The sequence below is a fragment of the Zalophus californianus genome, chromosome 9, assembly GCF_009762305.2.
Source record: "Zalophus californianus isolate mZalCal1 chromosome 9, mZalCal1.pri.v2, whole genome shotgun sequence".
Taxonomy (NCBI): domain Eukaryota; kingdom Metazoa; phylum Chordata; class Mammalia; order Carnivora; family Otariidae; genus Zalophus; species Zalophus californianus.
The window spans coordinates 115,254,881-115,280,620 of NC_045603.1; the positions used below are offsets into that span (position 1 = coordinate 115,254,881).

A 25,740-nucleotide genomic window follows, 5' to 3' on the forward strand; every position below is an offset into this window, starting at 1 on the left:
ACACACACACACACACAATGGAATATTATTCAGTTATAAAAAGTAATGAAATCTTGCCATTTGCAACGGCATGGATGGAGCTAGAGAGTATAATGTTAAGCAAAGCAAAATAAGTCAGTCAGAGAAATACAAATACCATATGATTTCACTCACAGGTAGAATTTTAGAAACAAAACAAACCAGCAAGGGAAAAAAAAAGAGAGGAGAGACAGAGAGAGACAAACCAAGAAAGAGAGTCTTAACTATGAGAATAAACTGATGGTTACCAGTGGGGAGGTGGGTGGTGGGTGAAAGAGGTGATGGGGATTAAAGAGTACACTTATCATGGTGGAAAAATAAAATAAAATAAAAAGAGGAGGGAAAAGAAACAGGTTATTTCTATCTTATATAAACTTTTGCAGAGAATAGAAAAAGAGAGAAAATTACCCTTATAAGGCTTGTTAACCAACTTGGACCATAAAAGAAAATTAGAGGCCAATCTCACCTCAACATGAATGCAGTATTGCTATATAAAAGTTAGCAGATGGAACCCGCATTATATTCTGACATTTAGGGTTTTCAAGCATTTTTTCCCCAAGATTAAAAAACAATACTACCATTCGCCGCATACATAGATGAAGGAGAGACTCCATAGGTTCTTCCCAATAGATTAACTCACATGATTTGATAAAAATTTAACTCCATCATGAAAAAGCAACTTTGTAGCAAACTTTCCTTACCTTCATAAAGGTACAAAACTAAAACAAACAAAAAATCCCACTCAGTGGTGAAAATATTTCTAATAATAATAGTCCTTACTGAATTTCATGTTTTAAATAATTTCACGTGTATTCAATAATTTAATCCTAAGAACCCCAATAGCAAGGTATTATCTTCTCCATTTGACAAGTGGAAAATGTGACAGAGAGAGGTTAAGTAACTTGCCCAAAATCACACAGGTAGTAAGAGGTAGAGCTGGGATGTGAACCCAGGCACATTAGCCTCAAAGTCCGTCCATACTTTTAACCAGGATGCCATAATTTCTTGAAAAATATCCATAACCGCTTAATTTCCACTGGCCGTGTAGACCATGTACTCCTGGGTTGAGTGTGGATTCTGTCTAGTCCTGTTTGAGCAGAATTTATGTGGGCCCTAGAACTTGTGTCTTAGGGTCACTTTCCGCTGAGGTCCCCATATCCATTTCAGCGGTAGAGTCACCCTCAGTAGATTCCTGAACAGAAGCTGTTATTCATGCTCCTAAAGTCTATGCCCCTTGGGGTCTAGCAAGGATCAATACTTCTGCCATGTTCTCTCCCCACCAAAACTAATCTTTTTCAGCTTTTGGATTTTTCTCTACTCTTAAGAACTTACTTCACTTCAGTGGGAGGCAGAAGATCTTCCCTTTCTCACATTGCTTTCTGTGGTGGAGATCCAGGACATAGACTACCCGCTCCTCCGGGCTGCACTTGCTCTACTCTTTTTAAGAAGGTTCCCTTAGTTTTAGAAATGTTATCCTGCCCCTCAGAGTGATCCCTTTCCTTCTCAAAAAGCCTGTAAGCAGCCCTGTTTGGTGGCACTGAGTGCTCTCCCTTTACTATTTCCCCTTGATTTAAGGCTCAGACATTTGGTTTGCTAACATAGTCTTCTAGTTTTGTTTTGGGAAGGCTCCCATAAGACAGAAGTATAAAGCCAAGGAGTTACTGAATGATCCAATTACCCACTGCTTACTGAATCTTGCCCACCTTCACCTCCATTGGATAAATTCATACTCTCCCAGTGGACTTCAAGTCCAGGGTCAATCACTTTCGTCGCCCCTGGTTCCTTGTAGCATTTCTCCTCTTACCTGTGCTTCTCTTTTGAGAAGATTTAACTCTAGAAATTCTTGGTCCCCTAGGGCTCAGGAGATACGAAAATCTTTCCCTAAATAACTTCATCACTTTGAGACCGACTTAATAATATGCGAAAGAGTCTAATCTAATTGCCCACGTTCTAGACTTAAAAGTCTACTCAGATTTTTTGTAACCACTGTGACTAGCTCTCCCGTTCTTCAAGGGAACATCCCCAAGGGCACCTGCAGTTACTCAGGTATCCCCTGGATTTGTGCTCCCTCTGGGAGCATTAGTCTGGTTTCCTCTGTTACATTTTTTAAGACTCTAGTCACTCTCTCTAACCTATTAATTTTTAATTACCCCCTCCCCCTTTAAAGTCCTCCACAGTCAGCTGTCAAGTCTGGTTACTGTTGCTGTGTTTCCCTTTCTGTACGTTGAGCGTGGCCTTCAAGATCTCCGCTTTCCTGTTCTGTCTAATGTGCTCTCCCAAATTCCAACAATTCCTTTAAGGAAATCTTAATTTTTCTTTCTCTCAAGCATTCTCTAGCTTGTCTTCTGCTATTTCCTGAGCCATGTTTTTGGGCATCGCTATAGTATAAAAAATGAGAAATTCACCTTATTATATAAAAAGGAATTTAATGAAGGTCAATGATAAAGTAACTACTTCGAAGAGTTTTACCAGCAGCACTGTGAACCCCAAGTCCATAAAAACCTGAGTTCTCTTGCTTCCAAGAAGTCAAACCCCAAATGCACAAGTACTTATCAACCTTCTGCTTGTGTCACAGTTGCTAATGTCCCACTGAACCAAGTAAGTCACATGGCTAAACCCAGAGTCAATGTGGGAGGGAACTATGAAAAGTCATAAATACTGGGAGCCACAATTCATTGGGGCACCTGGGTAACTCAGCCAGTTAAGTGTCTACTCTTGATTTCGGTTCAGGTCATGATCTCAGGGTTGTGAGATGGAGTCCCAAGTCAGGCTCTGCACTGGGCATGGAGCGTACTTGGGATTCTCTCTCCCTCTTCTTCTGCTCCTTCTCCCTCTCATTCTGTCTCTCAAAAAAAAAAAAAGTTTCTTCCCCATCACTACATTCATGATCAATTCTTGCTGCTGTCCTTTCTTCAGTTTCTTTCTTAATTATTCATATTTCAATTTTAGAGCCTCTTCTCAATGGCCAATCGTTTTATTAAATCTTTAGATTTCAATCTAGAAAAGGAAAACCGAGTGACTTCATAACGCTCTGTGACAGATTATTATGCGAGTTAGGAGGAATGGCTATACTGTTTTAATTCCAGAAAGGAAAAGGAAAAAAGCTTAAGATAGGGCAGGTGAAAAGATGCAAAAAAATACCTGCTGTCTCAGTTACAACACAGGCATCTGAGCAGTCCCTACGGGATCCACAGGATATATTTCAGCCCTTATGTCTGCCGTATTTGAATTATATCATTTCTAGAGCTGTGGAAAGACAAGCAGGACCACCTAAGTTATGACTAACATTAGAGTGTCCTCTGAGTATCAAACACAGGGATGAACAAGATGCAGTCCTTGTGTCTGAGGAGCTCATACTCAAGTGTGGGAAACAGATTATCAAGTAACTAAAATACAGACTTAAAAGAGAAGCATCCTATAAATAAAAATGGCAAATAAATTTTTAAATAAGAAATAAAAAAATAACGGGCAACTGCCCTTTATTTATGCCAAAGTCAGTTTGGCTAACCTGAGAGAATGGGACTTAGAAAAAGAGAAACAGGGGGAAGAGAAAAAAAAATTGGACAGGCTTGAGAAGGGACTGGGGAACAGAAGAAAATGGAATCAACGTGTAAGAGAAAAGAAAAGGTAATGCTTTGCCTGCTTCATTTTATCTAGACTGAAGATGGGTAAGAAGTATACTAGATAAAATTTTAAGTTCTAAACTGTATTCTTGAATTCCCAATACCCACCCCCTTCTCATCCAGAAGGTATTTTATAAAGTATGGAGAATCCTATCCTGACAAAGTAGACACCATTCTCAGATTAAGGCCAGAGGGTTGTCTGAATTGAAAGGAAGAAACTTCAGAGACTTGTCCCTTAGGACATGTGACTTCTAGGCCATGTTATAGCTGCACTTGGATTAGTCTAGGGCTCTGAAACCAATAGAAAGGGTTTCACGACTCAAATAGGGCAGATGAGCTCATTTTAAAAGTGCCAAATTCCTTTTATGGAATAATACAGTAAAACCGGTGGGGAACAACTATTAGTGGTATTTTTTATTGACATTCTAAACCCACACAAACATTAGTAATCTAGATAACTAGATTAGCAAAATTACATAATCTAGAATCAATGAACTAGAATGAAAAAACTCGATAAAATCAAACCTTGAGGTACATATTTTTCTATAGAATTTAGTACTTCACAGTGGCTGATTTATGAGCAACTGTAGAAATTTTGTTTTGAATGTTGTGTTTGAGAATAAAAAAAAAAAACACGCTGATGCTGTGCTAAAGAAATACCATAAAGATGGGCAGTAAGAGGCCCTGTGTTTGGTTTTGCACATTACAGAATACTTGTGAACACCCTCCCTCTAACATTACATCCTAAATGTTTAGGAAACCAGCTGAGCCATTTCTCTCCATAATGTTAATATGGTTTAACAAATGGAATTCCCAGATCAGTTCCTCCATTTAAATGTGGTACAGGTGCCTCTAGATTTATAGCACACCAAGGATAAACTCCAGATGTAGCTATAACTAGGACTTGCAACATGCAGATAAAGGAGAAAAGGAATCCTCGGTCCCATTTACCCTACCTTTTTTTAAAATACAAAACGGGGTGGGTGGCTCAGTCCTTAAGCGTCTGCCTTCGGCTCAGGTCATGATCCCAGGCTCTTGGGATCGAGCCCCATGTCAGGCTCCCTGCTCAGCGGGAAGCCTGCTTCTCCTTCTCCCTCTGCAGCTCCCCCTGCTTGTGTTCCCTCTCTCGCTCTCTCTCTCTGGCAAAAAATAAATAGAATCTTTAAAAAATAAAAAAATTTTAAAAATTTTAAAAATTCAATAGAAACTGTGTGCCATCTTGTGGTTATTAATGTCACTCTTAAGCAATGACTTTCTGTAAAGCCAACTTAACAGTATCTCTTATTACTTTCTCCTTTAAAATACTGTTAAAGGTATCTTCCTTAAACTCTTGGCCTTGGTATTCTTACAATCTGGAGATTTCGGTAAAATGCCATAACTCCCCACAGAAAAACACAATCACAATTAATGCTAGGTGACTGCCAACTATGGAAAACATGGCAAGCAATTCTCCTAACTCTAGGAACCGCTCACCACCTGCCTTTCAGTTCCTGCATGTTAAAAGGTAGGTGAGGACTTTCATAAAAAAGGTGACATGAACACAGGGGTCCCTCCATCCTGGGAACTGTGGAACAGACCAAAGATAAACACTCACTTCTCATTCTACATATTGACTTCTAACCGTTTACAAGGCGAATGTCTATTTTAGCTTTGTAGTTAATAAAAATAATAAAGTAAGTGTACCAGGTTCACCTTAGCCAATAACTGTGTTACTGGATGATCCCAGAAAGGTTAGGACACTTGTGTGTGTGTGTGTGTGTGTGTGTGTGTGTGTACAAACCAAATTCCCCCAATAAAATGTAAGTCTTGTAGAACAGGCACGCATCTTACTCACCTTTAGGAAGTGTTTCTGTGTTAACTAGACTCCCGAGGGCACAGGCATGCCCCAGACAAATTTGGGGCTAGTGAGGCTATGGGTCAAAACACGTGATCCCTGGGTCGCCTAGGTGGCTCAGTCGTTAAGCATCTGCCTTCGGCTCAGGTCATGATCCCAGTGTCCTGCGATCGAGTCCCACATCGGGCTCCTTGCTCAGTGAGGAGCCTGCTTCTCCCTCTCCCTCTACTGCTCCCCCTGCTTGTGCTCTCTCTCTCTCTCTCTCTCACAAATAAATGAATAAAAATCCTAAAAAAAAACAAAAACAAAAACACGTGATCCCCAACCACGCCTCCAGGCTCCGGGCGTGAACCGCCAGAAGTCAAACAGACTCCGGTAGAATTTCTCCAGGAAGCCGTTGCTCCCCCCCAGTAGCTGCGGTCTCATCAGCTGTCCAGTTTGAGAACGTTGCTTTTCCTTGCTGAAAGTGAGCCTTAGTCCCTCCACGGGTGGTGCCAGAGGCCTGGCCCGAGGCGGAGGCGAGGCGGGAACCGGAGCTGAACTGGGCTTCCCGGCAGAGCATGCAGTCCCTTGAGCGTCCCAATCCCAGTCGGTGTCAGTGCGGGGACGTTCAAGTCGGCCGGCTCCCCGGTCAGAAAATCAGTTGTCGGAGAGACCCCGCTGCCACACCAACTGCCTAGAGGCGCCCCTCTCCCACGCCTTCGGAAGGCTGGGGTGGGAGGTGGGCTCGCACCCCTGGATCTTCCTGCTGGCACCCATGCTGCTGACGGCTGCTCTGGGCACTACCTCGATTTACTGCCCCAAGGATTTATTTATTTATTTTTATTTTTAGATTGTTTTTAAATTTATTTGAGAGAGAGAGCACATGAGGGGGGGAGGGTCAGAGGGAGAAGCAGACTCCCTGCTGAGCAGGGAGCCTGATGTGAGACTCGATCCCGGGACTCCAGGATCATGACCTGAGCCGAAGGCAATCGCTTAACCAACTGAGCCACCCAGGCGCCCCTGGCCCAAGGATTTAGAAGAAAACCTCGAGGAGAAGTACACCCCCATAGGGAGCCCGGCCAAAGCTGAGCGGCGCTTTGTGCAGGGACATGTTACCGGCAAGGACTCTTACCGCTTCTCCATCTCCAGGAAGAGCACCGAAGTCAATTTCGCCTGTATTCTGGCAGTCTCCAACACGGCCTCACTGCTGGAACAAGAAATCCTAGAGGAAATTGGTAAACTGAAGGACGTGGTACAGGATCTGTATGTGACAGAGGAAAACGGAACCCAGATCCGCTACAGTCAGGTGTGCACTAAGAACCAGGGCCTCTGCGTGCCCTCCAACCCACTCCTGGCTGCCTGGCAGATGAACAAGAACCTCGACCTGAGACACATCACCTTCCCAATCTTCAACCAAACAGGTCAGCCCATCTACCTGGCCGGCACCATTGGAGGAACCCTTTCAGGCAAGAGGACGGGAAGGAACCAGTTACTCGTGAAAGCCAAAGCCATGTGGCTTCTGTACTACCTGAAGACTGAGGATGGAGAGATCAACGAGCTTAGCAAGATGTGGTTGATCCATTTCCTGGACCAATTTAGCAACATCGAAACGAGTCTGGCCCTGAAGAAGATCCAGGTCCCTGGTGGCTGGGCTTGATAGGGAGGCCAGGAGAAGGTGGGAGGAATAAGGACACTCCTTCCAAGGATCATAGCAGTAGCACTCCCTGATTGAGGGAGTCCTTGGCTTGAAGCTGGGAGTGCTCTACTCTATTTGGTACTTAATCCAGAGTCCAGAGTCCTTAATCTCACACATCAAAGATGCCACAAATCTTAAATCCTTAGTAATGTTCTGGTGGAAAACACAAATCCTACATCCTCAACGTAGGTCTGTTCCATACAGACATTGACCATCAGGTTTCCTAGTCAAATGACTTTGAAATTCCTACTTTTAGTTAAAGTCTCTGCTGTTTGGGGGAGCCCCCAAAACTTGTTTGGACTTCAGTGAAATAAAAAATAAAATTAAAAAAAAAAAAAAACCACCCTTAAGCAGAAGTTCCATGCTGTTTTTGAAAAGAGAACTAGCTTAGCATTTTCCGAGTAAGTGATCGCATAGTGCCAGGCACATGCTAACTATTCGGTAACGTTGGGCCAGCAAGCCTACTAGTACTTGTGAATAAGCCTGGTCAGAGTGAGACAACTACTGGAAAAAGCCTTTGAATGCTAGATCTTTCTGAAATATCAATGCAATTAAAATAGTAAAAGATAACAACCTAATAAAATTTAGAAAAAGTGACACTTTTCTGTGGCTGTTAATGACTTCACGGTCTCATACAGAACTCAGATTTTGTATAGTCAGGAGTTTCAAACTTCGGGTTTTTGCAAGAAACTTTGGAAAGCATGGCAGGGATTTGCGGGAAGAAGCATATCTATGTTGCCTTCTTTATTCTAAAGTCATAGTTCACATATTTTGATCTTTTACTAAATTTTAACCTGTTGTTTCAATGAATAAGCTATAGTGTTTCAGTAGTGTTTGTAACACACACAGATATTGGAGTGAAAAGTTATTTACTTGGGTATATTTTTGTGGCAGGTGGTCTATTTCACGTCACTTTCCAGACAACTAGAATTTGAAGCAACTTCTATGAACGTGATCCCTTTGTTGCACTTGGCATACGTGCTAATCATATTATTTGCAGTCGCATCATGCTACAGGTAAAACAGCTTTACTGGTTGTTTAACTCTTTTTAAAAATTATTTGCGTGCAATGAAATACATATAAAAGATATAAAATATGTCATTTCAATCATTTTTCAGTGGCATTAATCAGATTCACACTGTCAGCCGTTGAATTAGATTCAACGTGCAACCGTCACAACTATCTGTTTCTAAACATTTTCCATCACCCCAAACAGAATTTGTATAAGCATTAGGCAGTAACCCTCCACGGCCCCAGTCCCGGTTAACCTTCATCTACTTTCTATCCCTATGAATTTGCCTGTTCTAGAGATTTCATATAAGTGGAATCATACAATATATGTTCTTTTGTAACTGGCTCATTTCACTTAGCACAATGTTTTCAAGGTTCAGCTATGACGTGGCTTGCATCAAAACTTCATTCCTTTTTATGACTGACTAATATTTCATCGTGTATAAACAGCACTGTTTATCCACTTGTCTGTTGATGGGCACTTGCAATGTTTCCACCTTTTGGCTATTGTAAATAATGCTGGTGGACAAATATTTGTTTGAGCTCCTGTTTTCAATTCCTTTCAGTATATACCTAAGAGTTGAATTGGTGAGTTGTATGATAATTCCTTGAAGAACGGCCAAACTGCTTGCCACAGAGGCTACCCCATTTTATATCCTACCAGCAATGTATAAGGGTTCCAATTACTGCACATCCTCACCAACACTTGTTACTTTTTGTTTTATTGATTATAGCCATCTTAGTAGTGGCAAAGTGTGGCTTGATTTACAATTCCCTAATTACTGATGATGTTCAGTATCTTTTCATGCGTTTATTGGCCATTTGCCTATCTTCCTTGGAGAGATGTCTATGCAAGTCCTTTGCCCATTTTTTAATTGGGTTATTTGTCTTTCGGTTGTTGAGTCCTGTTGTTGATGAGTACTTTGTGTATTTTGGATATTAAACCCTTATCAGAGATATGATTTCTAGGGGTGCCTGGGTGGCTCAGTTGGTTGAGCGTCCCAACTCTTGGTTTCAGCTCAGCTCATGATCTCAGGGTTGTGAGATCGAGCCCCTCGTCAGGCTCAGTGCTGGGTGTGGAGCCTACTTAAGATTTTCTCTTCCCCCCACCCGCCCCTCTCCCCTGCTCATGCTCTTGCTATCTTTCTCTTTCTCTCTTTCTCAAAAAAAAAAAAAAAATACATGACTTGTAAATATTTCCTCCCACTTCCATGTACTGTCTCTTCACTTTTTTGATAATGTCTTTAATGCACAGGATTTTTTAATTTTGATGAAATCCAATTTGTCTTTTATCATTTTCTTTTTGCTACTTATGCTTTTGGTGTTACATCTATGAATCCATTGACAAGTCCAAGGTCATGCACATTTTCCCTGTGTTTCCTTCTAAGAGTTTCATGGTTTTACCTCTTATATTTAAGTTGTTGATCAGCTTTTATTTTTTTATTTTTTTAAAGATTTATTTATTTATTTGAAAGAGAGAGAGAATGAGAGAGAGAGAGCACATGAGAGGGGGGAGGGTCAGAGGGAGAAGCAGACTCCCTGTTGAGCAGGGAGCCGGATGCAGGACTCGATCCTGGGACTCCAGGATCATGACCTGAGCCGAAGGCAGTCGCTTAACCAACTGAGCCACCCAGGCGCCCTTGATCAGCTTTTAGTTCATTTTTGTATACGGTGTGAGTAGAGGTCATTCTACTCACATATGGAATTCATTCTTGCACATATGGAAATCCAGTTGTCCAAGTACCATGTGTTGAAGAGACTGTTCTTTCCAAGTTGGTTGGATTTGGCATCCTTGTCAAAAATCAATTGGCTGTAGACGTATGGGTTTATTTCTGGACTCTCAATTCTATTCCATTAGCCTACAAGTCTGTTGATTTGCTAGTACCACACTCTTTTGATTGCTGTAGCTTTGTTGTGGAAATCAGAGTCCTCCAGTTCTTTTCTTCCTTTTCATGATTAGTTTGGATTATCCAGGGATCCTTGCAATTCCGTAGGAAGTTGAGGGTTGGGTTTTCCATTTCTTAAGAAAAAAGGCCAATTGGAATTTTGTAAGAAAGAGTGTGTTGAATCTATAGGTTGTTTTAGGTGTGATTGACATTTTAACAATACTGTCCTCCTCCCCATGAACTAAGGATTTCTTTCCATTAATTTAGGTCTTCTTTAGTTTCTTTACCAAATTTTTGTAATTTTTAGTCTTTCACTTCCTTGTTTAAATTTATTTCTAAATATTTTATTATTTTAGACACTATTTAAATGGAATTGCTTTCTTCATTTCATTTATGGATTGTTGATTGCACACAAATAGAAACAACTGATTTTTGTGTGTTGATCTTGTATCTTGCAGCTTTGCTCAATTTGTTTATTAACTCTATTAGTTTGATTGTGGATTCTTTGGAATTTTCAGATATAGGATCATGTAATCATGTAAAAAGGAATAGTTACCTTCTTCATTTCCAGTTTGAATTCCTTTTATTTCTATTTCTTATCTCATTGCTCTGGCTAGCACTTCTACTTCAGTGTTGAATGCCATTGGTGAAAATGGGCACCTTTATCTTGTTCCCGACTTTAGAGGGAACTCTTTCAATCTTTCACTATTGACTATAGTGTTAGCTCTGCAGTTTTCATAAATGCCCCTATCATTTTGAGGAAGTTCATTTCTATTCCTTGTTTCTTGAGGTTTTTTTTTTTTTATCATAAATGGGTATTAGATCTTGTCAAATGCCTTTTCTGCATCTATTGAGATGATCATGTGCTTTTTATCCTTTGCTCTATTAGTGTGGTGTATTACACTGATTGATTTTCCCATGTTGAACCACTCTTGCATCGCTGCGATAAATCCCACTTGGTCATGATGTATAATCCTCTTAATGTTCTATTGAATTGGGTTCGCTAGAATTTTATTAAGGATATCTGCATCCATATTCATAAGAGATGTTGATCTGTAGTCTTCTTGTAGTCTTTGTCTTGCATTGGTATTAGTGTAATGTGGCCTCATAGAATGAGTTAGGAAGTGTTCCTTCCTTTTCAATTTTTTGGAAGGATTTGAGAAGGATTGGTGTTAATTCTTCTTTACGTGTTTAGTAAAATTCACCAGTGAAATGATTTGGTCTTGGACTTTTCTTTGTCGGGAGGTTTTTGATTCCCGATTCAATCTTTTTACTTGTTACATGTCTGTTGAGATTTTCTATTTCATCTTGAGTCAGTTTAGGTCTTTTGTGAGTTTCTAGAAATTTGTGCATTTCATCTAGGTTATCTAATTTGTTGGTGTAAGTCGTTTATAGTATTTTTTATAATCCTTTCTATTTCTCTAAAATCAGTAGTAATGCCTTCACTTTCATATCTGATTTAGTTATTTGGATCTTCTTTTTCTTCGTCACTCTAGATAAAAGTTTGTCAATTTGTTGATTTTTTTAAATAACCAACTTTTACTTTTGTTCATTCTCCTTTGTTTTTCTATTCCAGTTTTATTTTTCTCTATTCTAATCTTTTCATTTCCTTCCTTCTGTTAGCTTTGGGTTTTGTTTTGTTTCTATTTCTACAGAATGTCTAGAAATCACCATAAGGTGATTTAAGATCCTTTTTCTTTTTTTAATGTAGTATAAATTTATCTGTGAGCACTGGTGTTGCTACATCCAGTAAATTATGATATGGTATACTGTGTATTTCTTTTCATTTGTTGCTAAGTATTTTCTAATTTCCTGTGTGATTTATTCTTTGGCCCATTAGTTGTTTAATTTCCATATATCTTGAATTATCCAGTTTTCCCTCTATTATTGATTTGGAGCTTCATTCCATTGCTGGTTGAAAAGATACTTTGTGTAATTTCAATATTTTTACATTTTCAGACATATTTTGTAACCTAACATATGATCTATTCCAGAGGATGTTTCACGTGCACTTGAGAATTCTGCTATCATTGGGTTGAGTGTTCTATATATCTCTGTAAGGTCTAACTGATTTATAGTGTTGTCCATTTCTTATGTTTCCTTATAGATTATCTGCCTAGGTGTTTTATTTATTATTGAAAATGGTATACTGGGGCACCTGGGTGGCTCAGTTGGTTGGGTGGCTGCCTTCGGCTCAGGTCGTGATCCTGGAGTTCCAGGATCGAGTCCCGCGTCAGGCTCCCTGCTCGGCGGGGAGTCTGCTTCTCTCTCTGACCCTCCCCTTCTCATGTTCTCTCTCTCTCATTCTCTCTCTCAATAAATAAATAAAATCTTTAAAAAAAAAGAAAATGGTATACTGAATTCTCCAACTATTACTGTAGAGCTACCTATTTCTCTCTACAAGTCTGTCAATATTTGCTTCATGTATTCTGGGTCTCTATTGGTGGCGCATGTATGTTTGTAGTTTTTCTATCTTCTTGATGAATTGGCCTTTTTATCAATATATAATGTCCTTCTTTGTCTCTTTTAACCATTTTTAAAATAAAATCTCTTTTGTCTCATATTAGTATATCCACCCCTGCTGTCCTTTGGTTACTATTCATATGAAACATCTTTCTCCATCCTTTAACTTTCCATTTGTTTATGTCTTTGGATCTAAAGTGAGTCTCTTGTAGACAGCAGATAGTTGAATCATGTTATTTTATCCATTTTGTCAATCTCTACGTTTTGACTGGAGAGTTTAATACATTTATATTTAAAGTAACTGCTGACAAGAAAAGACTTCTGCTATTTGGCTCTTTGCATTCTGTGTATCTTATAGCTTTTTGTCCCTCATTTCATCCATTATGCCTCTTGAATATTTAGTTTCCATTTTTCTAGTGAGCTGTTTGATTCTCTTGTCATTTCCTTTGGCAATGACTTTGTGAGATTTTCTTACCATGGAGATTCATATAATTCTAAATTTTAAACAATCTACATTAAATTGATACCAGCTTAACTTCAAAAACACACAAATAGGGTGGCGCCTGAGTGGCTCAGTTGGTTAAGTGTCTGACTCTTGGTTTCAGCTCAGGTCATGATCTCATGGGTGGTGAAATTGAGCCCCACAGCGGGCTCTGTGCTCAATGTGGAGTCTGCTTGAAGATTCTCTCCCTCTGCCCTTCCCCCCACTCACTCTCTTGCTCTCTCTCAAATAAATAAATCTTAAGCATAACATTATTTTAATTTATTATTATAAATTTAAACATTATTTTTTTAATTTCCTTATCAGTGCTCTCCTTTAGCTCTGTCAGCATATTTAGAACAGTGTTTATAGTGTTTGTTTAGTTAAGTCCTATCTCTGTCTTTACTCAAGGATTATTTCTGTTGATTTATTTTGTTTCAAACATATTTTGAGCCACTTTCCTCTTTCTTTGTATACCTTGTGATTTTTGCTGTTGTTGTTGTTGTTGAAAACTGGGCATTTGGCTGTCATAACGTAGTAACTGGAAATCAGATTCCCCCTTCCCTAGAGTTTTCTGTTGTTTTTTAATGTGTTTATTTAAGTCTGCAGTAGTCCATTTTCTTAGTGATTTCCTCAAACTATTATTGTAAAGACTGTAATTCTTGTTTTTGTAGTCACTGAAGTTTCTGTACCTTAGCTTGTGTTTAGCTAGTGTCTTTTTTTTAAATTTATTTATTCATGAGAGACAGAGGGAGAGAGAGAGAGGGAGAGAGAGAGAGAGAGAGAGAAGCAGAGGGAGAAGCAGGCTCCCAAGGAGCAGGGAGCCCGATGCGGGACTCAATCCCAGGACCCCGGGATCATGACCTGAGCCGAAGGCAGATGCTTAACCATCTGAGCCACCCAGGCGCCTTAGCTAGTGTCTTGACATAGACTTCCTTGGATGCCAGGAGCTCTCCCACTTTTTGCAAAGTGGTTCTATGCCTGGACCCTCCTTCAGCACTTAGCAAGGCTTACACTGTGCCTAGGGATCAGCCCTAGGTGAAAGCTTAGGGTCTTCTCAGGTTTTTTCTGAGCATACATCTTGCCCTGAGTAACTTTCGAAATTCCCCAGTATACCTGAGTGCTTTTTACTGTCCTAAATTCCCAGAGAAATGCTACTCATCTTTAGCCACCGGCGGTCTTTTGTATTTTTGAGCTGTAACCTTTTGCTCTATGCACTTGAGGTTTGTTAACTCAACCTGTGGCATTTCCAATTTTCTCAACCTGAGTTGAGTTAGACAAAACAGAGGAGTGCTTCGCATCAGTCCTTCAGGTAGCCCCCAAACATGTTAGAACAGACATAAAATGTTTTAGGAATACGATCTGCTCTGCTTCCTCCAGAAACAGGGAATTGGTTCCATACTGGTGACATGAGCTGTTACGGCTTTAAGACTGCCACTGCCTTAATGCTGTGGCCACCTTGAGCCTGTGGCCGCTTTAACACATCTGCCACTTTATGACTTCTACCACACTGGAGAGGGAGAGGGACAGGGCATGTAAATTCACTATAAAACCTTCCTACTAGTTTGAAGTGCTCCCCCACCTTTTCTTTTATTCAACACTTGCTTGGTTGTTGTAAGCTTTTGACTATTTTTCAGAGTTCACAGAATTCTGAAAATATATGCTTCTTTTTCTATATTTCTGGGGCTTGGGAGGGGTGATGAGACTTGGGAAATTCCTACTCCAGGTTTTGCTGACGTCCAGCACTAAACTCTTATTATTTAAACTTTTTTCCCGATTAGCCATAGGGTGCAATCAGAGAGAATAGTAAAAAGACATAAAGAAATTGTGGCCAGGGACGCCTGGGTGGCTCAGTCGGTTAAGTGGCTACCTTCAGCTCAGGTCACGATCTCAGGGTCTTGGGATCGAGCCCCACATCTGGCTCCTTGCTCAGCAGGGAGCCTGCTTCTCCCTCTCCCTCTGCCCGCCACTCCCCCTGCTTGTGCGCTCTCTCTCTGTCAAATAAATAAATAAAATCTTCAAAAAAAAAAAAAAGAAATTGTGGCCAGTTTTGTTTGATTTGGCGTATGTTTTTTATCTTACATATTGTGCCAATTATGACTAATTATTCCATTTGGAGGCAGATATGCTGATAGAACTAAACAAGTCCTTATTTCTGTTATAAGCTTGAACTAGCACTTCTAAGTATATAAAAATTTAATCTCTAATTTAACTGACTTAGGTATCTTCATTGTTCTGATGTGGGGTTTACCTTGTTAAGCGCTTAAAAATTGTTATCTAGGCATTAGGGTTGACTTGGGCTCTTGTGATCAGACAACCAAAATATGAAAAATATCAGCAAAACAAAAGAATTGAGGTGTAGAAAGAACCCCACAGATTATATCATTCCAGTGATTCTCAGCAGTCACAGAGAGATCTCTAAACCCACATATTCTGAGGCCCTGCCCTATTGAATGAAGTCTCTGTGGGTTCAGTTAGGAAATCTATATTTCAAAAACTTCTCTAGTTGATTCTCATGCGTAGGTTGGTTTCGAACAAATGATATCATTTAACTCTCTAGATTTTAAGGTAGAGAAAAATGAGGCCCCAGGAGGTAAAGGGAGTTAACCACAGTGGGTACTTCTCTGGAGTCAATAAACTATCTCACAACTTTGTTATTCTGGAAAGAAAGACCACATCCCCTAGAAAGCAAACAAACCAAAATACTAAAGAGGAAGGGTAGGAGGGAGGGAGAGAGGGAGGAAGAATGGGGAGGGGAAAAGACAAAATTCAGTCTTGTTAAAGTCGGTAGAGTAAAAAAAAAATGTTAAACTAGTGTGGAATCTACAAGGTACCAACAACTGGTTTGGTACAAGTTTTCTACTAGAGAAAGTTTTCAACTAGAGTTTTCAACTAGATAGTTGGTTCTGAAGATACAAGTTTATATCAATTCTTGCTTCTCTTCACAAATGATTATGGACAGGGGCGCCCGGGTGGCTCAGTCGTTGGGCGTCTGCCTGCGGCTCGGGTCGTGATCCCAGGGTCCCGGGATCGAGCCCCGCATCGGGCTCCCTGCTCCGCGGGAGGCCTGCTTCTCCCTCTCCCACTCCCCCTGCTTGTGTTCCCTCTCTCGCTGTATCTCTCTCTGCAAATAAATAAATAAAATCTTAAAAAAAAACAACAACAGATGATTATGGACAGTAATACAGAAAATCTTATACCAAAGGCAATTAGAAAATGATTTATATTTATGTCTCTTTGAAGACATTATGTGGATGTAACCAACATACTGAACACATGGGACTCATGAGGTATAAACATACAGCAACTTTATTTTGGTCTCCCTTTGTTCCCTTTAAGTTTTGTAGGTCGAGCAAGTTCTTCCTCTGTCGCCCGAAAACTCAGGCAGGTCCTGTGACTTTTGTGGTCATTCTTAGGTAAGACAAAACGCTCCATTCAGAATTAAAATGCCAGTGTCCATGTAATAATCAAGAGGGGTAACTGGGTTTGAAGCTAAGTTTCCCCCCAGCACTCTTAGCCAGAGCAGGCTGCGCGGGATAGTCCTTAATGGGGAAAAAGGGGACTCACCAGCCCTCTTCTATCACGTCTCTCCCTACTTTCCATCTTGCTAAGGTGCCTCCTGGGTTGGAGCATGCCCAGGGAGAAGAGGAAAGGGAGCAGGAAAATTCTTAAGGTACAGATGCTGCCATGATGGTTCAGTTCGATGATTCAATTCAATTTCAAGCCTTCTCTGGGCTCGCAAATAAAACTAATTCCCCCAAGAATGTGTTTGTAAGTTCCTTGGACAACTCCCACTCCTACCCCTCTGTTATCACTGAGAATCTCTTCTCTCTGTTCTGGGCGGGGCCTCCTAGACAGTCCCTAAGCCATTGCCTATCCTGCTTGTGTCAGATACTTACGTATGAAGGTTATTCCTTGCATGCATGCATTTGCCTCACACAGAACCCGTATTTTTTTTTTTTAAGAAAGATTTTTCTTTCTTTCTTTATTTGACAGAGAGAGACACAGCGAGAGAGGGAACCCAAGCAGGGGGAGTGGGAGAGGGAGAAGCAGGCTTCCCGCGGAGCAGGGAGCCCGATGTGGGGCTCGATCCCAGGGCCCTGGGATCATGACCTGAGCCGAAGGCAGACGCTGAACGACTGAGCCACCCGGGCGCCCCCAGAACCCTTACTTGAACACATTTTAGGGTTCTATGTTTATTGTCTTGTAGTGAAGTCATGTGAACAATAGTAAGACTTTTTCAAGTTTATGCTCTAATTTAAACCTTATTCTACAGCAAGTAGTGGTATATTGAGCTTCTAGACTATTTCAGAATTGTCTAACATTCTGGAAATGACAAAACTTACCCCAAATATTAGATCAGTTTCTGAAACAATCTGGGGAAAATCTTTCCCTTCTCAAACACACTCTAAATTATTGTTTACTCGTGGGAGACATCATTACCTTTCAAGGAAGGTAACCCTCACCAAACATACAGATTGTTTTCTAAGGGCAGTAATTTCTAATTTAGCCCTTCTCTGCTAAGTGAATAAAAAATTCAGAAGATTGGCCATTTTGCTGCCAGTGATGCCCAAATCGGCCTGAGCACTGCAATCGTATGAGGAAAGTTTTAGACACAGAGACTCAGCAGCTTCACTACAAACCTACTGAATCAGGATCTGCATAGCTAGGTTCCAGGAAATCTAAGGTTCTAAGACTCTCCTAGGTCATTCTGATAAACTGCTTAAAGCAAAATCCTTCTGGGGGACTGGAATATCTGCGAGTGTATTCACCAAACTCCTACAGTGTTCCACTTTCAAATCTTTTCTTCCATTGCCTATTGAACATTAAAATAAAGGTCATTGAGAGAAAGTCAACTGAGCAACTAGTCAAAGTAAAGTCATACTCCCCCATCTGAAAAATTCACACCAAAAAATCCGGAAACTTGAGAGAAGAAATGGAAATAAATGTCATATGTAACTTTTATCCTCCTTAATCTTTCTGATTTCAGAGTTCATCTTTGTTACTTTCTTCTTTTAAACTGCTATAAGCCAGTAGTGTTTGAAGAAAGTATTCATTATAGTCAAATTTTATTCTAACAAAGCAATTTACTTTTGCTCTGGAATTTTGCGTATGTGGTTGATTTGGGGCCCTGAATTTAACTCCTAGCGCCGGTGGGCTGAAAAAAAGTGAAATACAGCCATGGCGTAGACCTTTTTTTCATAATAAGAAAGTTTAGCTACTTTATTGTTACAACAGTAAAAGGTCTTTAGTCGTGTTCTTGCTGTGTTAGAATCAGTGCTTCCATTTCCATAGTGGACTCCTAGTTTTCAATCCAAACTTCGTTTCTCTCTCTTCCTAAAAATATCTAGAGACGAGTATCAGTCATTTGTTTTGAAGCAGTTAACAAACAAGTGAGGTATAAAACCAGAGATGGTTGTCAATATTTTTAAATGTAATGTGGAGGGCCCCTGGGTGGCTCAGGCGGTTAAGTGTCGCCTTTGGCTCAGATCATGATCCCAGGGTTGTGGGATCGAGTCCAGCGTCAGGCTCCCTGCTTCTCCCTCTCCCTCTGCCTGCCATGCCCCCTGCTTGTGCTCCCTGGCTCTCTCACTGTCTCTCTGACAAATAAATAAATAAATAAATAAATAAATAAATAAATAAATAATCTTTTTAAAAAATGTCATGTTGTGGTTGTTGGGTAGGTCAAGTACTGAATCCATACTTTAAAATGCTGTCTATATATTCTCATTTCTGGGAAACAGGCACGTCTTTGTTACTCAAAATGGACTACATTTCCAACTCTTTTGCAATTAGTAGCAACTTTTCTAGAGCCCACTTCAGCAGTAGACAAGAATCCTGAAAATGTTTTAGGAGGAGTCTTTCTACATTTTGCTAAGCACAATGCATATTGAACCTGGCTCTGAAATACAGGAGCTATTTAGGATTGCATCTATGGCTAGCTGGGGTCAAGGGTTGGGTGAAAAGAGCACTGGGTATGGGTACTTTCTCTGCTACAGCTTGCCCTCCCTTTGCTGTTGTATTCCATTGACACCCTTTGAAGAGCAGAGTGGAATTAACCATCGGGAGTGCTTTAGTGCATCTTTGTGGTTCTCAGCTACCAGTCAGTGGGGAGTAGTGCTTGCTCAGCTGCAGAAGAATCACCCAGGAAGTCTGGCAAAAGCACAGATAACTTCTCTGTTCCCTCTCTCCTTTTTCCCACTTGGTCTGGGATGGTGCCTGGGAGTTAAAGGTCTCCAGTAGACAGGTATGGGAATGATTGCCCAAGAGCTTTCTGACCAGGTGTCCAAGTCGAGAATGCTATAAACCGATGGAATTTCAGTATAGAAGCTACCACCACAGATCCCATGATTTTTCTCTCCAAATATACAGGAGTGACTGTGTATGCAACAAAATGTGAGCTGCAGCCTTTGGAGTGATTTCTGCGGCCTTGGCAGTGGTGAGCGGTTTTGGCCTGATGTTGGACATTGGGGTGCCATTTGTGATCCTAGTTGCAAATTCACCGTTTCTTATTCTGGGTGAGTAAAACAAAACGTTGAGACTACACATTGTAAATGTGGGGGTGCAGGGTAGATAAGGGAAGGAGTTTAGGTTAGATTAAGCAAAATAATTATATTTAAGTGGCTCTATAGATCCAAAATGAGGTGACAGGAAAAAAGAAAGTCAAATTGAATTATGTGTCCTTAGAGGTAGAGAAGTCTAGTACCCCAGATGGGAAAACACAGACAAGGGACATGAACAGGCAGTTCACACCCCAAAAGTCCGAAATATGAATCCCTGGAAATATAAGAAAAAAATAATTTCCTCTCTCAATTAACTGAGGGATGAAAATTAAACCAAAAGTGAGACACCTTGTTTTCTTACCAGATTAATAAATGTCAGCAAGATTGAAGGAAGGTTGTATGGAAATGAACACTCATTCTGCTATGGGACAATGATAAACTGGTACACCCTTCTGTTAGTCCAGTTTTGCAACAAATCAAAAGACTTAAAAATTAAACAGGGAATGCCTTTGGCTTACTGATGCCACTTCTAGGCATTTGTCCTAGTAATTGGACAAGTGCTTAAAAAGTAGAAAAATTATGTTCATTTTGGCATTATGTAGAACAGGAAGGTTTTGAAAGCCATCTAATCCCCTATCAACATGGGATTGGGCAACTCAAACATAACATATTAAGATTTTGAATCCTATTCAGTCCTTAGAAAGAGGTAGATTTATAAGATCTGTAAGGTACATATAAGACCTAAAACCTCTGCCAGAAAAATGCCGGTTATGAAACAAGGTGTTCGAAATAGAGAGATACAGTTGTACGGGCGTATTTGTACAGGACAAATTCTGGATGGACATATGTAAAAATGAAGGGTGGAATTACAGTTGCTCAAATTTTTCTCTGTATTTTCCTGTACTTTCAGAATTTATAATAAGCATGAGAAAACAAAGGTGTTTATATTTGAGGAAGCAAGGAGCTTGGAAGTAGTAGTATTTGGTTTCCCAGGGCAGACAGTGATGAGCTGTATACTGGATGTCTAGTCCACAGCTATACTTAGTCACTCACTACCCCCCACAGCCAATAACAACTATGGTTAAGGTGTATATAATTGATTTAATGTAAACCAGGATTGGATAGTATGTGTATTCACGGGAGTGTGAACGGTTCTGTGTGTGTGTGTGTGTGTGTGTGTGTGTGTGTGATTTAAGCAACTCAAGCAAGAAATGTGTGAGGACAATTTCTGAATAAGGTTCTATAAATAATAAAACTAGTTTTTAAATACCTGATAAATATCGATGAGTTCATTCTTGGTCCTTAGTACTTCTGATTCTCCCTTTTGTCCAGCTGACTACAACTGAAATCCTCAAGGCCGCTAGCCATGGGATGGCGGGATGCAGTTTGTGACAGACTGTGTAGACTTACGTTCTTTTAGAGCCTTCTGCCTTCTTGATCATACCCATAGAACATCTGATCAGAGGCAAAGTTGCAATTCCTAGCACCCTCCCATGGAGAAGATCCCCCCAAATTGAAATGAAGATCAGCATTTTATTCCACTTTTTGTATTTACTTGTTTATTTTATTGAGTTTGTATCAGTATACATGAGTGGAAGTAGGTGTCAACTCTAGTAGAAAGCTTGAGGGAGGTGAACTTTCTCAGCAACATGCTCATGCTGTCCTTACTAATTCCCCTTTCTTCTTGCTAGTCCCCCTTTCCAAGTTTTCAGTGGTGATTTCAAAGTCCTCAAATGTTCTTCTGCCGTCTCTATTCCAAACCAGTCGTGAAACATCCCTGTGGAAAAGAATTACCTTAGTAGGCATTAATATGTAAGGGATTCTTAAGATTGACTTTGGTGCGTGTGTCTGACCTCAAGAGTACTTGCATTTTACTAACAATTCCCTAACCGGGGAAAGTAAGTTTAAATCCTGACATTCTGGGTACCAAAAACAAAGTAGGAGGAAAATGGTGTGTGTGTGTGTGTGTGTGTGTGTGTGTGTGTGTGTGTGTGTGTGTGTGACAGAGAGAGAGAGAGAGAGAGAGAGAGAGAGAACTATGTGGTCCCTCTCAAATCATACCACATTGATAGTTAGATGCTAACTGTAGAACAGATAAGTCCAGCTTATATTTTAAGCAACAGAATGTTGGCTTGATGTGTTTGGGCATCTGTATAAAATGGTTTATGAGGTTCCTAGAAACATCGCCAAAGGCAAGGGAAGCAAGGGCAAAAATGAACTCTTGGGATTTCATCAAGATAAAAAGCTTTTGCACAGCAAAAGAAACAGTCCACAAAACCAAAAGACAACCGACAGAATGGGAGAAAATATTTGCAAATGACATATCAGATAAAGGGCTAGTATCCAAAATCTATAAAGAACTTATCAAACTCAACACCCAAAGAACAAATAATCCAATCAAGAAATGGGCAGAAGACATGAACTGACATTTTTCCAAAGAAGACATCCAAATGGCCAACAGACACATGAAAAAGTGCTCCACATCGCTCGGCATCAGGGAAATCCAAATCAAAACCTCATGAGATACCACCTCACACCAGTCAGAATGGCTAAAATGAACAAGTCAGGAAACGACAGATGTTGGCGGGGATGCGGAGAAAGGGGAACCCTCCTACACTGTTGGTGGGAATGCAAGCTGGTGCAACCACTCTGGAAAAGAGTATGGAGGTTCCTCAAACAGTTGAAAGTAGAGCTACCATACGATCCAGCAATTGCACTACTGGTTATTTACGCCAAAGATACAAATGTAGGGATCCGAAGGGGTACGTGCACCCCGATGTTTATAGCAGCAACGTCCACAATAGCCAAACTGTGGAAAGAGCCAAGATGTCCATCGACAGATGAATGGATAAAGAAGATGTGGTATATATACACAATGGAATATTGTGCAGTCATCAAAAGGAATGAGATTTTGCCATTTGCAATGACGTGGATGGAACTGGAGGGTGTTATGCTGAGGGAAATAAGTCAATCAGAGAAAGACATGTATCATATGACCTCACTGATATGAGAAATTCTTAATCTCAGGAAACAAACTGAGGGTTGCTGGAGTGGTGGGGGGTGGGAGGGACGGGGTGGCTGGGTGATAGACATTGGGGAGGGTATGTGCTATGGTGAGCGCTGTGAATTGTGCAAGACTGTTGAATCACAAATCTGTACTTCTGAAACAAATAATGCAACATATGTTAAGAAAAAAGAAAAAGAAGAAGATAGCAGGAGGGGAAGAATGAAGGGGAGTAAGTCAGAGGGGGAGACGAACCATGAGAGACGATGGACTCTGAAAAACAAACTGAGGGTTTTAGAGGGGAGGGGGGTGGGGGGATGGGTTAGTCTGGTGATGGGTATTAAAGAGGGCAAATTCTGTGTGGAGCACTGGGTGTTATGCACAAACAATGAATCATGGAACACTACATCAAGAACTAATGATGTAATGTATGGTGATTAACATAACAATAAAAAAATTTAAAAAAATGGTTTATGAGGGAAAATGGTCTCTCAAGTAATCCAGTGGAATCAAAGATACACTGCTAATCCTGCTTCGACTAACACCCACAACAGTTTCCTGACTCGTCATTAAAACACCCTACATGAGGACTAGGAGTAGAGCATCCTGTGCTAGGTACAAATAACGGGAGTACGTACGAAGCACAGAGTTGTTACAGAGGAAGGGGTGAATTCTGTGGTGGATTCAGAGGCAACCAGAGAAAGCAACTGGGAAAATAGTATCAAAGCACAGATTGGGCAAGATAAATAAGACCCCTTCTAAGAGATGGACAAAGAAGATGGTTTGAGTTTATGTGTTTAGTTTTTAATGGGTATTAATGTGCATGAAGATTGTTTCCCTTTTTTAACAGGTGTTGCGGTTGACGATATGTTCATAATGATTTCTGCCTGGCAGAAGACTAGCCTCGTGGATAACACAAAACAGCGGCTGTCCAGTGTCTATTCCAAAGTGGCGGTGTCGATTACAATCACCACCATCACCAACGTCCTAGCCTTCTATACAGGGATTATGACCTCTTTCAGGTCCATACAATACTTTTGCATCTATACGGGAACAACCCTGCTCTTTTGTTATTTCGATAACATCACCTGTTTCGGAGCATTTATGGCTCTGGATGGTAACAGAGAAGGAGTCTGTCTACGCTGGTTGAAAAAGCCAGAAACTCCTGACCAAAAATGTTCCTCACTGAAAAGGTCCTGCTGTCTCCCATGTGATTCTCTCCCGGATGAACAAGAAACTGATATCCATCCGATGAATTTGTTCTTTCGAGACTGTTTTGGCCCTTTTCTCACAAGCACTGAGTCCAGAGTTTTTGTAGTGCTTATATACATTTTGTACATCATGAGCAGTATCTATGGGTGTTTCCAAGTGCAGGAAGGTTTAGACCTTCGAAATTTGGCAAGTGACGATTCCTACATCACACCATGTTTTAATGTAGAAGAGGATATTTTTTGGATTATGGTCCCAGGGTTATGGTTGTTGTTACTGAACCTCTTGACTACTGGGATAAAGATGCTAGGCAAAAACTGGAACTACGTCTGGCAGATTTGGAAAACAGTGACTATGTAGATAAAAATCTCACAGAGTTTTGGTTACGAGAGTATGTGCAGTATATGGAAAACAGCAAGCAAGATGTAAATGATAAGGACATTTTATGAACGGCTTGCCCAATTTTTTAACACGTTTTCCACTTTTTGTGTCTGATACTAATATTTCATCGTCACATGAAATCATTTCTTCCCGGGGCTTCGTTCAGACCGTGGGTGTTTCTTCTTCAGCCGATGAGAAGAAGGTGTTATCCCAGTTACGCAGCAGAGCTGAAAAGTGCAAAATCCCCCTAATGGTGTATAACCAGGCATTTGTATATTTTGATCAGTATACCCCCGTATTGGAAAACACTGTTCGAAATGTCATTGTTGCATCAACCGCTATGTTCGTTGTTTCCTTATTGTTAATTCCTCATCCACTGTGTTCCTTGTGGGTAACTTATGCTACTGCATCTGCGATTGTGGGAGTAACGGGTCTCCTGGCATTCTGGAATGTCAGTCTCGATTCCATATCCATGGTTAATCTTGTCATTTGCATAGGGTTTTCTTTCGATTTTTCTGCACACATTTCTTAGGCATTTGTTTCCAGCTCTAAGCTGTCAGTAAACCAAAAAGCAATTGAGGCAGTGTATGGGCTAGGCTACCCACTGTTACAAAGTGCACTTTCAACAGTAATAGGGGTGTGTGTTTTATCTGCAGCTAAAGCATACATCTTCAGGACATTTTTTAAGATGATGTTTCTTGTTATGGTATTTGGGGCTGCTCATGGCCTAATTTTTATTCCAGTATTCTTAACCTTTTTTTTGAAGGTCTGTTTGAATATCCACTAAAAAATCAAAGACTAATTATAAAATTCCTGATTGTCGCACTCCAATCTGATAACAGGGCACTATTAGAAATAGTCAATAAACTAAAAACAAAGGCATGTTTCCTTGGCTTGGAAATCCCATTTAAATTGTTATTGAAAATATCCTGGAAAAATCAATTAGGCTTACATTAAAATATCTTTACTATAGGAAGTGTTGTCATCTTTATTACGGTCTATACAATCATTCATAAGGTATGACTTTCCAATTATTTTTTCCTTTTGTTTCATTGTTAGAAGTTTCTGCCTGAAATTCAAATATTTTATGCATTGTAATATAAATGGAATATTATTTTCATTGTACTTCCTAGATCATTAATATGTAAAAGTATAACTTATTATTTATTCTTCCAGTCTGGGGGCTTCGTATGCATTTTATTAACGGTGTATCTTGATAAAATGAAATTTTTAAAGTTTTGAAATCCAATTTATCATTTATCATAAAAAAATGGTCAGTGTTTTCTGTGTCCTCTCTAAGAAGTCTTTGCCTATTCCAAGATTACAAAAAAATCCATCTATGATTTCTTCTCAGAGCTCATAATTCTAATTTTACATTCAGGTCTATGATCCATAGATCTGTATTTTTTGAGACGTGTGGATAGAAGTTCATTATCTTCCCATAATAGTTACCCATTCAGTTTTCCAGCATCATTAGTAAAAAGACTACATTTTCAGCATAGGATTAATTTGGCACCTCTGTCAAAGAATCAGCTGACAGTTTATGTGTGGCTCTATTTCTGGGCATTGATCTGTTTGTCTATCCTAAAGCCAATACCACAGTGCCTTGATTATTGAACCTTTATATTAAATCTTGAAATTAGGTTGTA

General features: G+C 40.2%; 1 protein-coding gene across 1 annotated transcript; it reads left to right on the forward strand.

The window, feature by feature from the left end:
* The first annotated feature begins 5,077 nt into the window (after positions 1 to 5,077).
* LOC113913477 (patched domain-containing protein 3-like) lies at positions 5,078 to 25,740 on the forward strand. Its single transcript, XM_035729338.1, is given in 7 exon segments — positions 5,078 to 5,145; positions 6,607 to 7,093; positions 8,048 to 8,169; positions 19,367 to 19,512; positions 23,352 to 23,942; positions 23,945 to 24,148; positions 24,151 to 25,740. Coding segments are annotated over 7 exon segments (2,091 nt in total). The 3' UTR covers positions 24,624 to 25,740.